This window comes from Corythoichthys intestinalis, chromosome 19 (genome assembly GCF_030265065.1).
Source record: "Corythoichthys intestinalis isolate RoL2023-P3 chromosome 19, ASM3026506v1, whole genome shotgun sequence".
Classification (NCBI taxonomy): domain Eukaryota; kingdom Metazoa; phylum Chordata; class Actinopteri; order Syngnathiformes; family Syngnathidae; genus Corythoichthys; species Corythoichthys intestinalis.
In genome coordinates this window covers 8496130-8512878 of record NC_080413.1, presented here as the reverse complement: position 1 = coordinate 8512878, position 16749 = coordinate 8496130, and the positions used below count along the sequence as shown (strand labels likewise).

The window sequence follows — 16749 nt, the reverse complement described above, 5'->3', positions numbered from 1 at the left end:
TTGAATCGGGAGCAAAAAAAAAAAAGCAATCAGATCGGGAAATATCGGGATCGGCAGATACTCAAACTAAAACGATCGGGATCGGATCGGGAGCAAAAAAACATGATCGGAACAACCCTTGCTATTACACAATGAAAATATGTAGTCGATTAATCGGTTATCAGGGTTTTATTCGGCCAAATATCGGAATCCGCATTGGCTACAAAAAAATATAAATCAGCCAGCCATTGTCTGTTACCATGTTTCTTCTTTTTAACATTTTGGTTCCAGACTGAAAAAGTTAACTTTTAAAAATTTGTAATTTTTTGGGGGGTATGAAAAAACTATGTCAATTTATTAGGTTCTAAAATTCACAGCTGCAAGTTTCAAAACATTGAAAAACAAACAAAACAACAATTGCAGAAGCTGGGTTAGCGGACAGGCAACCTGGGCAGTTGCTTGGGGCCCCAGCCAATAAAGGGGCTGCCAAAACATACTTGACAGAAATTACAAGAATGGCGTACCGCAAGCAAAACGTCACTTTTGCTCATTAATATTCATGACGTTAGCAATTGTTGCTAGGCGAGTCAACCTCCCGTTTGTCCCCAATAGTGAAGGGAAATAAAAACTGGTCTTTTGGACGTCCGCGCAAGTTGATCCATTCTTCACGTTTTTTTGGTTTCGGGAAACGTATGAAGAAAACATCCTTCATATGTCGTAATGTCTAGAGTCGTTTCTACAAGTTCCATAGCAGTAGTGTTTGATCGACATGTTTATTTTTTTTTGAAAGATGAGGAAAAAAAGCAGAAATAACATGGGTTGTATGTCCCACTTCCGCGTTACGATGACGACTTCACGGTCTAAAAATAGCAATCGTGCGGTACGCTATTGGCCATTTAAAATGTTATTCCATCTGCTGTAGTAACCTGCATTCACAGCCAGTTATTTGCCATTTACAGGTCACTTCTTGTTCATTTAATGGCATTTACAGGTTACTTCCTATTCATTTTGAGTCACTTTCTAATTATTTGGGCACATTCTTGAAGCACTTCCTTTTCAGTAACCCAAAATCAACAGGACGTGACCTGTAAATGCCCCAAAAACAACAGGAAGTGACACGTAAATGCCCCAAAAGGAAAAGAAACCGAACAGACCGAAAATCAACTTGAACTGACGTGAAATGCCCTAAAATGAACTCATTGCCTGGCACTGGCTGCCAGAGGCGTAGCAAGGGTCCCCTGGGGACCAAGCAACATGGGGCCCTTCGAGCGTGTGCAAGTAAGGGGGACAGTTGGACTTGGAGTAATAGCATATTTAATAAAAGTATAATAACGCCTCGGTCTCATAGAGCGCTTTTTAGGACACTCAAAGTGCCCGGCTTCTACTACATTAGGATATAGAACTACAGTTAACATAGTACACTCACCGCTGTCTTGCTTCCTTTTCTCCTCTTCTGTTTTTTTTTTATTCTTTCTTTTGTGGCCTCCAGAAGGATAACTTCTCTTCATTTTGGAAATAGGCCAATTAAAAAAAAGCCAAATCGCCGCTCAATCTCACTCTGAGTCACCTGTGTGTGTGTGTGTGTGGGGGGGGTGTAGAGCAAGTGAAGGGGCCCCTTCAGGGAACTCAGACACAAGGCTTTCACTGGCACTGTCACACTTGTCGCTGCGACAGTGCAGTAAAGCTCTGTGCGCTAAATCTGTTGGCCTGTCTGGGGGCCCCTGCTGGCTGCGGGCCCTAGGCAATTGCCGGGTTTGCCTAATGGGACGTGACGCCTCTGTTGGCTGCCACTGACGGTCATAGACGTCCAATCCGTTTGAACTGGGAGGGTTGGCAGCGAATGAACGAATTTCATTCGCTGCCAACCCTCCCAGTTCAAATGGATTGGACGTCTACTAATGATAAACTCATTCAAATTCAGTTTTTTCTGTTAATTAGTTGTTTTGTAGAATATAATTGTATTGTTTGCACAGGTGCGTGCAACTTACAATTTTCACATCGCATTGTGAGTGGAAACTTCATTCTTGCAAGCCGGTTGTGTAAACATTCCCTTCGTGTGCAACAAGATCCACGAGGCGGTGATGCCTTCAGGCGTATCTCAAACCCCCCAAAAAAAAAAAAACAACTGCTGATAGAATCTGGGCCAAACCAGCTTGAGGATGAAGTCGTTCAGGTGCGGCGACTCCGACTACAACAACACAGGCGGCACACGTGCGCCTTCCCTTCTTGGAGCGATGCCCGGAGTAGTCAAAAGATGAGCCAGGTTGTGTCTAAATAAGGCCGTGTTCAAAATTTCATCTCGGAACAGATGACGTAACCCCGAAATGACCGTTTATCGGGCTAACGTGAGACGGTTCTTAAAGCAGGCACTGTTCGGTCCGAGTCAACAGAAAGCAGTTTTTTTTTTTTTGTTGGGGCCGCATACCGCTCGCACGATGGAGCACGCCTAATATGTCGCTGCATGTCGGCGCAGATGTGCCAGGTTTCATCAGACAAAAGGGTTACAGGTGAGCACGCAAGCATCGGAATGCAGGTCGAACGACGGCGGCATTTGAGGGAGAATTCGAATGTAGAATTGAAGTTTCTAATGGTTTTCCTGGAACGAGCAGCAGTGGAAATATGCAAAGAGCAGCGTTAGGCCTTCATTCAAATCGGTCAGCCAAAATAAACAAATTGCAACCCAAGACACCTGTCAGGACATCTGTTGAAGGACATGATAACCCACACCCGCTGTCACTTGAGCTGTCCAAAAAAATGTTCGCCAAGGTTACTATTCTGGTGGTTTCCTATGATTTTTTTTATTAGAAATGACAGTATTTTTGGTGAAATCCACCTACAGTGGGGCAAATAAGTATTTAGTCAACCACCAATTGTGCAAGATTAGAGATGCCTATCATTGTCAAAATGGGTAAACCTCAACCATGAGAGACAGAATGTGGAAAAAAAACGAAAATCAAATTGTTCTATTTTTAAAGAATTTATTTCCAAATTAGAGTGGAAAATAAGTATTTGGTCACCTATAAACAAGCAAGATTTCTGGCTGTCAAACTTCTTTAACAAGGTCTAACGAGGGTCCACTCATTACCTGTATTAATGGCAACTGCTTTAACTCATTGTCAGTATAAAAGACACCAGTCCACAACCAGTCAGTCACATTCCAAACTCCACTATGGCCAAGACCAAAGAGCTGTCGAAGGAAACCAGAGACAAAATTGTAGACCGGCACCAGGCTGGGAAGACTAAATCTGCAATAGGTAAAATACTTCGTGTAAAGAAATCAACTGTGGGAGGAATTATTAGAAAATGGAAGACATACAAGACCACTGATTATCTCACTCGATCTGGGGCTCCATGTAAGATCTCACCCCGTGGCGTCAAAATGATAACAAGAACGGTGAGCAAAAATCCCAGAACCACACGGGGGGACCTAGTGAATGACCTACAGAGAGCTGGGACCACAGTGACAAAGGCTACTATCAGTTACACAATGCGCCGCCAGGGACTCAAATCCTGCACTGCCAGACGTGTCCCCCTGCTGAAGCCAGTACATGTCCAGGCCCGTCTGTGGTTTGCTAGAGAGCATTTGGATGATCCAGAAGAGGACTGGGAGAATGTGTTATGGTCAGATGAAACCAAAATAGAACTTTTTGGTAGAAACACAGGTTCTCATGTTTGGAGGAGAAAGAATACTGAATTGCATCCGAAAAACACCATTCCTACTGTGAAGCACGGGGGTGGAAACATCATGCTTTGGGGCTGTTTTTCTGCAAAGGGACCAGGACGACTGATCTGTGTAAAAGAAAGGATGAATGGGGCCATGGATCGAGAGATTTTGAGTGAAAATCTCCTTCCAGCAGCAAGGGCATTGAAGATGAGACGTGGCTGGGTCTTCCAGCATGACAATGATCCCAAACACACAGCCAGGGCAACAAAGGAGTGGCTTCGTAAGAAGCATTTCAAGGTCCTGGAGTGGCCTAGCCAGTCTCCAGATCTCAACCCCATAGAAAATCTGTGGAGGGAGTTGAAAGTCCGTGTTGCCCAACGACAGCCCCAAAACATCACTGCTCTAGAGGAGATCTACATGGAGGAATGAGCCAAAATACCAGCAACAGTGTGTGAAAAGCTTGTGAAAAGTTACAGAAAACGTGTGGCCTCCGTTATTGCCAATAAAGGGTACATAACAAAGTATTGAGAAAGTATTGGTATTGACCAAATACTTATGTTCCACCATGATTTGCAAATAAATTCTTTAAAAATCAAACAATGCGATTTTCTGTTTTTTTCCACATTCTGTCTCTCATGGTTGAGGTTTACCCATGTTGAAAATTCCAGGCCTCTCTAATATTTTCAAGTGGGAGAACTTGCACAATTAGTGGTTGACGAAATACTTATTTGCCCCACTGTATTTATGTATATCTTTTCATGGGACAACACTAACAAAACGACACTTTGACACAATGAAAAGTAGTCTCTGTGCAGATTATATAATAGAGTTAATTTATTTTCCCCTCAAAATAACTCAAAATATAGCCATTATTATCTAAACCCCTGGCAACAAAAGTGAGTACACCCCTTAGAAACTACATCCCTAAATGTCCAAATTGAGTACTGCTTGTCATTTTCCCTCCAAAACGTCATGCAACTCGTTACAGGAGTGCTGTCAGCATTGCCGCAGAGATTGAAGAGATGCGGGCGTCAGCCTGTTAGTGCTCAGACCATACGCCGCACTCTACATCAAATTGGTGTGCATGGCTGTCACCCCAGGAGGAAGCCTCTTCTGAAGACGGTACACCAGAAAGCCCGCAAACAGTTTGCTGAAGACATGTCAACAAAGCACATGGATTAATGGAACCATGCCCTATGGTCTGGTGAGACGGGCGGACTTTCTTGTGTATCGTCGACAGAAAGTAGACAGAAGGGAAATTATGGAATAACGGGAGCAATTTTAACAACTTTAACGGTTGATTCACAACATTAAGTGAATTGAATGTAGTTTAAAACTGCTGATACAGAATGGGGACTTGAGTATTTTATTTACCGTTTTTAACTGTTAACTTGTTACTAAAATAGTGGTTTGGTTTAGCCTGAGACGATTTTTGAACAATTTTGGAACAAACGTACAAAACATTAAAAGCGGGGGTGGGGAGGTGCATCAATCATCGATTTATAATCGAATCGGAGCATCTGAATCGTAATCAAATCGTTAGGTGCGCAAAGATTCCCACCTCTAGTATCCACCCAAATCAATTAAATTAAATGCAAACACTTTCAAAACAAACCATTATAACGTTACTAAATAAACAAATACTCGAAGCTGAAAAATTTTATACAAAGCTTTTGTCCAATCGAATTACTTGAGTTAATTGTTGCAGAATTAATGTGTCATAACTCATCAGCCTGCATCGTAACAGTGCTCACCGATGTTAGAATGTGCTTTAAGCTGTGCTCCAGGCTTGCGTCCAATTATCTATCAATGAGTTGATCACTGTTAAACGCCTAATCCATTTGAATTGGGAGGGTTGGCAGCGAAGAAACGAACATCTAGTGCTATCAATGGCAACTAAAGAGTATAGAAATTACATAAAGCATCAGAGGAGTGCATACAGTCAGTACATATAAAATTGTGTAAAAGTATTGATAAAAAATATAAATAGAAAATAAAATTGTAAAAAAATACAGCGAAAAACAATAAAATCATAAAATAAAAAAAAACAAATTAAAAGATTAAAAAAACAATAATAAATAAAAGCAAAAATAGAAAAAAATTTTTTTCATTATTTAAAAAAAAAATCATTTAAAAAATTCATTTTAATAATAATATCCAAAAATATTTTTTGTTGTTGTTGTTGTTGAACGAATATTGTATAGTTTTTTCTATTTATTTTTATAAAAACTAATTAAAATTTAGAATTTTCCAATTTTTAGTTATGCAGTGTATATTATAATGATATTAGTATATTTAGTTTCTTTTTTATATCCATTACTTTCAGCTACTTATCTATTCCCCCAATCCATTTTTATGCATATTTGTTAAATGTAAATTTAGGCATCAAGGATGTGAGCTCAGATTGATTTTTAGTCACGAGCTTACGAATGAAACTATAAGTCAAGGTAGCGCTGTACAGTGTGATGGTATTAAATATTCACACACAAAAATAACACGAACAACAAGCCGACACCTCTCCTTTAAAGTGCCTCCAAGTGCCAGCCAAACTACGTGCGTGTGACGTTTGGATTTGGATTTTTTAAAAAGAATCCTGGCTCCCAAACAGACGCATACAGGTCAGACACAGTACTAGCTTTGTTGCTGTGAATGTCAAGCCACAGGAGCACCTCACATGGTGTGCACACACATAAAAAGCTGGTGAGAAATCTGAAATGACTAACTTTCCCGACAGAGAAAAAGCATTTTATACAAGAGTTTAGCGAAAAATTGTAATTGTAATCTATGGAAGTCAGAGTTTCCTCCAGTGCTTTATAAGCCTGGCGGGCCATCTGGCTTAAACTGCTACAAAAGCAAGTATAAAAAGTATACATTTTTTAAAATTAATTTTACATACTTACCGCTTTCTGTCGAGAGCTGAGCTGCGCCGGGGTGAGAAGTTGCCCTCCTCTTTCCGTGTCGGAAATATCCTCTTCCGACTCTTCCCACGACGAGGAGAAGCCTGCGGACGAGGCCGAGGACGAAGACAGCTTCCTGAGGGCACGAGCCGCCATGCTAGGGCTGGAAGCAGGGCTCGGTGTGCCCCCTGGGGCTTGGAGGTGACTCTCCAGTCCGTGGTCGGTGATGATGACCGCTGGGATGGAAGGCAGGACGGCGGGGGTATCCGGGTGAGCTCGCAGCATGTCGGCGTCCGTGCGAGGGCAAGACTGGCGTTCCGTGCTCACTTCTCTCTCCCTTGAGTCTCCGTCATCTCTCGGTGTTTGTTTGTTTTCCTTCACCTCGCTGTCCTTTTCTATCCCTCCATCTTTGGCAGGATCAGCTCCCGAGGGACCCCGGACGAGGAGCTGTCCATCTGGAAGGGGGGATTCTATAGTTTCTGACCGGCAGCCGTTTTGGACGGACAGTGTTTTTATTTGAACGGCGCTACTTTCTTCATCCTCGTCTTCTCTCCCATTTTGGACAACGGGAGGAACTTGACTCTGGCGGGCCTGGGTCATTGAGCATTCAAGGGCTGCACCGCCGGGGCCGGGAGGGGGCGGGACTTGGCCCGACACTCGTCTCGGAGACCGAGGGCTGCGTTGGAGCTCGCTGTTGAGCACCTGGGCACGAATCCCAGATATGTGAGCCTCGAAAATGCCCACTTTCCCCTTGACCTAAGAGAAAAACACAAGGAAAGAAGTACAGTATAGTTCAGTGACCTTAATTCATGCCATTAATAACTTGTCTTCCCTCAAAAATAGACCCCAAAAAATTGTATTGTCCATAAGTTTGTATGACTGTAATCAAGTTTCGTAGGTTAGTATGATTGTGTTCAAGATGACTTATGAACGAATGAAGGGATTTTCATCAATTTGAAACAGAAGAGATGATTAAATTTGTGGTCATGAGGTCAAAGGTCAAAAGTCACAGCGGTCTGAAAAGGAATTCCACGTTAATTTGATGACAGACTAGCATATTTTAATCAAATTTGCAAGGTAGCTGATATGATGAGAAAAGAAGGGGTCAAAGATCAAAGGTCACAGAGGTCTTAAATATGGCGATGCTTTAAATTTTATTTCTTAGGTGAAAATCTGCTCTCGCAGGTTAATAGGCAACACTTTATATTTGACAGCGGCATCATAAGACTGCCCTAAGACTATCATTATGACATGACACTATGATGGGCATTAATGAATGCTTATAACAGATGTCATTAAGTGTCATCCGGCACATTATGTCACTAACTCCATTTATGTTGAGCTTGGATCTTTTACATCCATTCAAAAGTGACATAATTTGCTGGATGACACAAAATGACATCTGTCATAATCATTAATTAATGATAATGGCAGTGTCATGTCATAATTATTATGGTGTTACCAAATACCATAACTGGCAATTAATGAAACAACTGGAACAGTAATTCAAGAAATAATTAACACAGAACAATTTTGATTGTTATTTACATCTGTAGCCCTGCAATGCATGCTAGGAGGCATGTTGGATGACAACAGTGTTGACAGCAGGTGGCAGCAGAGGTTGACGGTCTGCCCCAAGTTACTCTTCTAGTTGCTTCATTAATTGCTAGTTATGGTATTTGGTAACATTTTATTTGACTGTGGTGCCATGAGACTGTCACTAGACAATCATAATTATGACATACCACTGTCATGAGCATATGTCACTAACTCCATTTATGTCCAGCTTGGATCTTTTACATCCATTAAAAAGTGACATAATTTGCCAAATAACACTAAGTGACATCTGTCATAAGCATTCATTTATGCTCATGACAGTGTCATGTCATAATTATGATTGTCTAGTGAGAGTCTTATGGCACCACTGTCAAATAAAATGTCACCAAATACCATAACTAGTAATTAATGAAGCAACTGGAAGAGTAACTGAAGAAATAATTAGCACAGAACATGAATTTTAATTGTTATTTTACTGCCATGCATGCTAGGAAGCATGTTGGACAACAACAGTGTTGACAGTAGCAGCAAGCAGAGGTTGACTGTCTCCCTCAAGGGAGCAGTGATGGCCAAATGAAGCTTCTTGAAACAATGAAGCTTTGCAGCCAATTGGTTCACAACTTGGTGGTTTATTTCGTCTTATGACAGTATTATGATGCCGCTGTCACATAAGTGTTACCGGCTAATTACTTTTGGTGTAACTATCCCATAATACACAGACGACAGCTGCAGCTTATAGTCCAGGGTGGCTTATCAATGAACAAATGACGTTTTCGTGTCAAATTTGGTGGGTGGCGGCTAATAGTCAGGTGCGCTTTATAGTCCGAAAATTATGGTATTTAAGAAAGGTTAACTCATATGCTGCCATTGAAGGTGATTAGACGTCCGATCCATTTTTACTGGGAGGGATGGCAGTGAATATTCGCTGCCAGCTCCTCCCAGTCAAAATGGATATGGGTATGAGTTACTGTAAAGTGAATTGAACGTCTATCGCCGTCAATGGTTATCTTTGTTACATTTGTTTGGCAATAAGACTGAAATGGATTGGCTAACCTTCTAGTGTGTACAACTTGGCCAAAAGGGGGCAATAATAAACAATCATGAGGCAAAAACAAAGATGACTTTCACAACTACTGAAAGGAACTCAAAAAAACTGCCATATTTATGTTTTTTCGCAGAGGATAAAGAATACTGCATTTTTGTATTTTTTCGTTTTTACTGGATTTTGTTTTATTAGCTAGTGTTGGCTAAAACAATGAAGACCTTTAAGTAGTGTTGAATACTCATACTGTAATACTCATGCTCACCTCAACGTTTTGCAGCTCTTTATGAATCTGCAGCAGCTGCGCTTGTCGTCTGCGCTCCTCTTGCTTCTCTCCTCCCTTCGACGACTCCTCCTCTTCCTCGCCGGCGCCAGGCGAACTGAGTCGTCGGACCCTTTGGCCCACGTTGACCCCGAGAAGCTCCCGGCACCGAGGCGACGGAGAGCGAGCCCGAGGGGAGGGTGGGAAAACAAACGTGTGACCTGTCGTCCTGGTGGGGCTCATCTAGGACATTGACACATGGGTCAAGGGTCACTAAGGCTAGGTTCATACTGCAGGTCTTAATGCACGAATCCGATTTTTTCGTGTTTTTCCGACTCGAGTGAGACATTAACTTGACGGTCTGAACGGGACAAGTCGTATTGAAAAGGGACCATTGCAAATCCGATCTGAGCCACTTTCTTATGTGGTTTACATGCGATCTGCAGCATATTTTTCCAGAATATGACGACGATCTGAACTGTCAAGTCTCCCAAATCGGAATTCATGCAGCAGTTACGTCAGCAAAGAGCGAGAGCGGCAGGCAAGACGGCAGCGATGTAGCTGTTCATTAGCATTAGCACCTAGCTTTTACTACACAGGAGGTAGGCTTGACCACAAAGGGAGTTCCAAAAAATCGATTATTACATGCATCGCGATTCGACACGTGACGATTCGATTACGATTCATAAAGGTTCAAAAACAATGATTTTCCCTAAGAACTTTATGACAGCCACTCGTAGCGGAACGAAATTCAAGATATGTCTGCCGCCCGGAAACCATTAAAGGACGCACGCTGAGCGGGAGATTTACTTCTTTTCAAAAGACTGGAAAATAAATTTTCTGTATGAGACAGGCAGGGTGGCGGTTGCGCTTCTGTGCGTTATTTTTTAGAGCGAGAGCGGAACAGAGATAGTTCGTTGCGCCTTGTCTTTCAGATATCCAGCAGTAGTTTCAAGTCATGTCAATTGAAAAATGTCCTGAGGGTGTTGCTAAGACCCATGTGCGTCTATAAGAGGTGAGTACACGAACCCTCTTGTACCTTTATTGTTGTTGTTTTTGAGATGTTAACAGTTAGCGCCGAGCGCTAAGCTAATTAGCTAATTCGCTAATGTGTATTTCATATGCAGAACGTGTAAAATCACGATTAAGTAAAGCGGTAACACTACAAACATGCAAAATAGTACAGAAATCTGTGAAAACAAAGTATATTGGTTAAAAGAAGTCTTATTTCTAAAGATTCTAAAGATTCTGTTTCCAGAAAATGTATTGTATTGTTGAGAGAAATGAGTACTGCTTTGAAAATGGTTAATGTTTTTGCACTTTCGTGTAAAAAATAAAAAAGCAGCCTAAGGGCAGCTTTTTGTGGTATGAGCATGTTTGGATCCTTCCTGTTGTATTGACGATGATCACGGTTATCACTATTATCATGATTATCGATGCATCGTAAATTACTAATTCATAAAGTAGCCAATCAAATTTATGTCCATTATTTATTTAAAATATCCTAATGATTCAACGCACACACATAAGGCTTATGTGTGCGTCATGCACACACAGCGCGTAATTTGTTTTGATGCTTCTGTGCATGCGGGTCAGTTTGCTCAGCGCGTGTCAGACTGCGATTGTGCGACTCAGTGCGCATGTGTGATACTAGAACAGGCTCAATGGACAAAGGCAGTCTGAACAGGCACGACAAAGAAACAGATATGACAAAAAAATCAGAATTGTGCATTAAGATTTGCGGTATGAACCTAGCCTAAATCTCTGTTCTGGATTATATGAGTTGTACCTGAGGACTAGCAGGACTGAAAGGAGATCCACCAAGCAGCCGGCAGTAGGAGCCCCGATTCGGAATCTGAAGAGCCGGACGGCCAGATGCACTGGTACCGCTTTCTCTGGAGTTGGTACTGGTAGAACCTTGCTGGATGTGAAACTGATTACCGCTGTCAAAAGAATAGTTTGTATTAGGGGTGTGACAAAATATCGAAATGGTGATATAAGGTAAGAAAGTACCAGTATACAAAGTACAACTAGTCCCCGGGTTACGACCAAGTTCCACTCCTACGCTGGCAACGTAACCGAAATTTTTGCGTAAAACGGAATTAATCCTTTACATACACCTAAGACTAGGCTTAAACTGGTATGAGATTCTGAGGGTATGATAACCTTAAGCATAAAATATCACGGTTTCACGGTATTGCAATTACAATGCTAATAATGTTTTATTTTTAGATTTGTGGGTTACAAAAAAAAAAAAAAAAAATAAAATAAAAAACTTTTTTTCCATTCAACAGGATTATCATTTTTCAATACAACATATTTGAAAATTGGAATATAAGTATATTGTTATGTTAAATACCATTTAAAAAATAAAGGAAATATTCAATAGCAAATTAAATTGCCATGCTAATTAGCCTCGTTATCTGCCTTGTTAACAAGATTACGTTACAGTATGTTTGACCACTGCTAGACACACTAGACACGCTGGAGTTAAATCTCGTAGCTATTGTGAAACGTTCATGACAGCGTTTACTAACCTTTAATGTTGTATAAATATGAAATCAAATTGGAGATAGTGCCTTCTCTGGTAGCCACCCCGCCCAAAAATGTTTTACATGTCAGTTGGCCCACCTTAGCCACGGCTGTCTATAACTTTACCTGAACTGTACCCGAAGTATTCCCATATCAGCTACTTCGTTATCTTTGATGGGGGAAAAAGTTCAGGTGTTTCATGTTCTCCCAGCTGACTCACTGACACTGAGCAACAAAAATTTAGGGGGGGGGGGGGGGGGGCTGCATTTATGGGACGCAGGGCCGGCCCAGGCCATTTGGGGGCCCTAAGCAAAATAATGCCAAGGGGCCCATATTTTTCGTCACAGTGTACTGTGAAACCCATACATGCAAACCAACCCGTACGACCATATTTTGGATATTAATCAGATTTTTTGTTTCTCTGCTCCAGAAGGATAAATTGTCTTCGACATATTCGTGCATCTATTTTCCAAGCAAGTTTGAGCACCAATCATTGCAAAGCAGGTTCAACGTCACTCCCCAGGTTGCCAGATTGTGATGACAAGAAAATGGATGTTTCCACCCATAAACGGCATTGCGCGACACATTATTCACGATGCTCTATTAACAATGTATAAAATGAGGTTGCCAGATTGGGGGCTCTTAGTGGTCAGGGGCCCTAAGCAGCTGCATAGTTTGCATATAGGCTGGGCCGGCCTTGATGGGACGTAAAAGATAACTAATACCGTAGTGACGGTATAGTGGCAAATTTTAGCGGTTTTAAAACCGTGGCGTTTTCATACCACGGTATACCTTGAAATCGGTAACCGGCACATGCCTGCCTAAGACACCCCCCAAATCTCAAAATATTCATCCAAAAACATTGGACAGGAGAAGGACAACTTCTTTGAAAACAGCCAATCAGTGTACTTCCGCCAGCTCTCTGATTGGTAGGCTTCGTGGCACATTTGCAACGTGTGCACAAGTGAGCGCGCTGAGAAAACAAGCCAGCAAGCGCAGGGGTTGTGAGACTGAGCGAGAGCGGGAGGGGGCAATTGAGCGGCACAGAGTAGAATTTCTTTTGCTCAATATTATTTTCTGTGCTCAGAATCTGTTATTGCTTGCTCAAAATCTTTAACTGCTCACTTTTTTATGCTCGAAATCTAGTTTTCTGTGCTCAAAATCCATGATTGCTCGCTCAGAATAGTGGCAGCAATATAACGGCATAATCGTTAGCCTTGTATCGCAAATCCCACTGTATATTCAATTTTTTAATAGTATCTATCATCATCAGTGGTAGTGAATGACTTAAAAACTGCATTTTATGTTTACATGAGTTATCTTTTTTACATTTGTTTGATATCTATCGCCCTAAATAGCAGTCAATGAGTTACAAAACTGCATTTAATGTCTACTTAGGTTATCTTCGTTCCATGTTTGTGACATTTGTTTATGTTTACTTGTGTTATCTTTATTACTACATTTTTTTTAAAACATCTGTTTATGTTTACTTGTGTTACCTTTATTATATTTGTTCGTCATAAATCGCCATCAGTTGCACTGAAACATGATCATTCACTGCCAAGACTCCCAGTTCAAATGGATTTGGACATCTATCACCGTCAACTAGAAGATTTCAAATCACCCGTTCATGACTGCGAGGGCGTTCCACTTTAGGGCAGCTGCCGCCATCCCCGCGGCCGGGCCATAGGCCCTAAAGGCTGTGTGTACATCTGACTAGATCCCCTTAGAATTCAAGGAGGTCCCGGAACGGCTTCGTGAGTCAGTGGAGGTTGAACTCATGCCTGACAAAAAAAATAAGCGGGAGAAATTACAGACAATTAACCGGTTTTTTTTCCTAAACAGCAAAGACGGCAAGACTTTCCAAGTGCGTCAGAGACAGAGATTATTCCTGGAGTCCTGAGCCCTAAAATAAAAGATAGCATTGTTCTTACTGGGGGAAGGAAGAATAACAGGACGGACAAGGATGAGAACTGACTGATTTGTAGCGTGCTGTTTTGGATCCAAACACTACAGTCACCTTCTGAAGATGCATAGATGTCATTTTTCCAATTTGTAACATCATAAACATTCAACAAAAACTCTGTCAATGTTAACCCAAACAAAAAAAATCTGTACAGGATACCTCGACTTTTGTAAAGCATAAAAATGCGTCAAAACATACAATGAGGAGCAGAAGTATTTACACCCTTTGAGTTTTTGCAAGTTCAACCACTTACAAAATAGGTAGAGGTCTGAAATTTCAATCGTAGATGCATTTTCACTTATAGAGACATAATCTAAAAAAAAAAAATCCAGAACTCACATTGTATGATTTTTCAATATTTATAATTTATTTGTAATTTACTGGGGTTCATAAATATTTGTACCCCTGAGAAAATCAGTGCTAATATTTAGTGCAGAAGCCTTTGTTTTGCAGTTACAGAGGTCAGACGCTGCCGTTGAGAAACATGAAGTTTCAGCCCCATCCAAAGATTTTCTATTGGATTGAGTTCTAGAGACTGGCTAGGCCACTGTAGAACCTTGATATGCTTTTTATGCAGCCACTCCTTGACCCTTGGCTGTGTGTTTTGAATCATTGTCATGTTGGAAGATCCAGCCACGACTCATCTTCAAGTCTCTGACTGAAGGAAGGAGGTTGTGGCCCAAAATCTGACGATACATTTCACCATTCATCCTCTGCTCTATACAGTGCAGTCGTCCTGTCACCTTTGCCGAAAAGCAGCCCAAAGCATGAGGTTTCCACCCTCATACTTCACAGTAGGGATGGTGTTCTTGGGATTGTACTCATCTTTCTTTTTCCTCCACAAACGATGAGTCAAGTTTGCACCAAAAAGTTCTACTTTGGTCTCATCTGACCACATGACTTTCTCCCATGACCCCTCTACATCATTCAGATAGTCCCTGGCAAACTTCAGACGGGCCTTCACATGTACTGGCTTCAACAGGGGAACCTTCTGAGCAATGCATGATTTTAAAATGCATACGACAGGAGAAAAAAAGTCTTAAATAGCATTATTATGTGAGTTACAATCATATTTTGAGACAATTTGACTATATACAACAATTTGGCAAAGCGCAGATGACGAGAAATGAGTCTTTTAATCTGCCGATTAGCCACGCCGACCATTATAGGGCTCTAGTGTCCCCAAAAGGAGGATGACATTGGCAGGAGAATGGTTTCATCTGTTTTACTATTCAGCCCATTGAGGGGGAATTATTCAGAACGGAGAAAATGCGACAAAGAGAGCTGCAAATGTCATTGTTTCAGTCTCTCTACGCCAATATTTTTGAAGGATATTCTTTTTAACCAATTATTTTTCTCCAATAGCTAAATAAATGACATGGTCATGACAAATAACATACGAAATAATAAAAATGAATTTATTCAGTACGACATGGCAAAATTACTCCATAATGGTCAAAACTGTCGACTTCACCTTTACTGTCAGACCTCCCAAATGATATTTTATTCCACCGGAGTTAGTCGGGCTTTTGTCATTTCCCTCCCCCGGCTTCGGAGAATGTAAACAAACCAAGAGTCGTGACAGCTAGCCTTCATGCTAACCCAAACCGAGTGATGTTTTAAAGTCTTCCAAGCGAAAAATCACACATAACTAGCCCGGATCATTTCACACGGCGGCGGGGTTGTCGATTGTCTTCGCCGATTGGCAACCCGGCCGGCGACGAGCAAGTTAGAGCTCGTCGTTCCCCTGCTGAGGGCTCGTTTTCAGGGAAGCAGCTGGACAATGACTGCCGGACAAACCGGCCGACGTCGGAGGAGCGCGTAACTGTCACATGGTCAACACGGATATAGCAAAAATAATGCTTTACTACACGGCGAAGACGTAAACAGCGAGAGAGTCATAGGAGAGCGGCTGCAGTTGTTGTGCAGCTAATAGAGGTGTGCGAATTTTCCGATTCTTAGATTATTTGCGATTCGGCCGTGGAAGATTCAAGAACGATTCACAAACATCCAAATTCCGATTATTGAAATATGTCAAGTAAAGCGGAAGCAAAACACACTCAGCGCGCCGCGCGGTCTTCGGGACGCAATGAGGAACGGAGCGAGAGTAGCTAAACATCATGCTTGTCATTACCCGGCCCCTCGGGTAATGCCAATGCTCAACTCACGGCTCGAGCTCAACTCATGCCATGAGATAAAAAACAACAACAACATACCTGACTGCTGCCGAAAGCTGCTACAAAGTACGTCCACAATACATAATGTTAAGGTAGATATCATATTTATAAAGGACTAGATGTACAATAGACACGGTGGCGATAGCAGCACATGTAGAGAAAGCTAGATGCGGGCGTTAGTAAATGGCCGCCATCTTAAAGCAGTAGACTTCCCTGCAAGGCTGTTGTAGCGAACCTTCCAAGCGAACCTAATTAACTTTTTATCTAAAATACTCCTAAATCGGTAAAATATTGACTTGAATCTATCTTTAAAATAGTTTTAAAACTTTCACATGAATCTGAATCGTAATCGTAATCGAATCGTTAGGTGCCCAAAGATTCCCAGCTCTAGCAGCTAACATGGCAGAATGTGTCTGAGGAGAGCTTTTCTACATGCCCATCCATGATCAAACATAAGTAAATAGTCCTTTATTTAAAGAAAGTTTGAAGTGTTTACTTTGTAATTGGTGTATTCGCGGCCATTTTTAACACAAAGTTGCAATTTAATTTAATTCAGGAGCATAAAACACCACGGGAAATATGAAATAAACATGCTTTTTGGTGTCATACACACTTTAAACCATTGCACCATAGTGTTCTACTGACAGTAGCCTTTGAAACTGTGCATTTAGCT

At 41.5% G+C, this 16749-nt stretch overlaps 1 protein-coding gene across 2 annotated transcripts in view; it reads right to left on the bottom strand.

Annotated features, from left to right (window-relative positions):
• itpkb (inositol-trisphosphate 3-kinase B) overlaps nt 1-16749 on the bottom strand; it is a 54520-nt gene that overhangs the window by 33576 nt on the left and 4195 nt on the right. Inside the window, exons 2-5 of one of the 2 annotated variants that reach the window (XM_057823090.1) lie at nt 13558-13717; nt 11191-11344; nt 9405-9644; nt 6544-7296 (exon numbers count right to left, since the gene is read on the bottom strand). In XM_057823090.1, the coding sequence (XP_057679073.1) occupies nt 6544-7296; nt 9405-9644; nt 11191-11344; nt 13558-13604 (1194 nt within the window). In that variant the 5' untranslated portion in view covers nt 13605-13717. The remainder of the gene's footprint in view (nt 1-6543; nt 7297-9404; nt 9645-11190; nt 11345-13557; nt 13718-16749) is intronic. The other variant, XM_057823091.1, reaches the window with a different exon arrangement.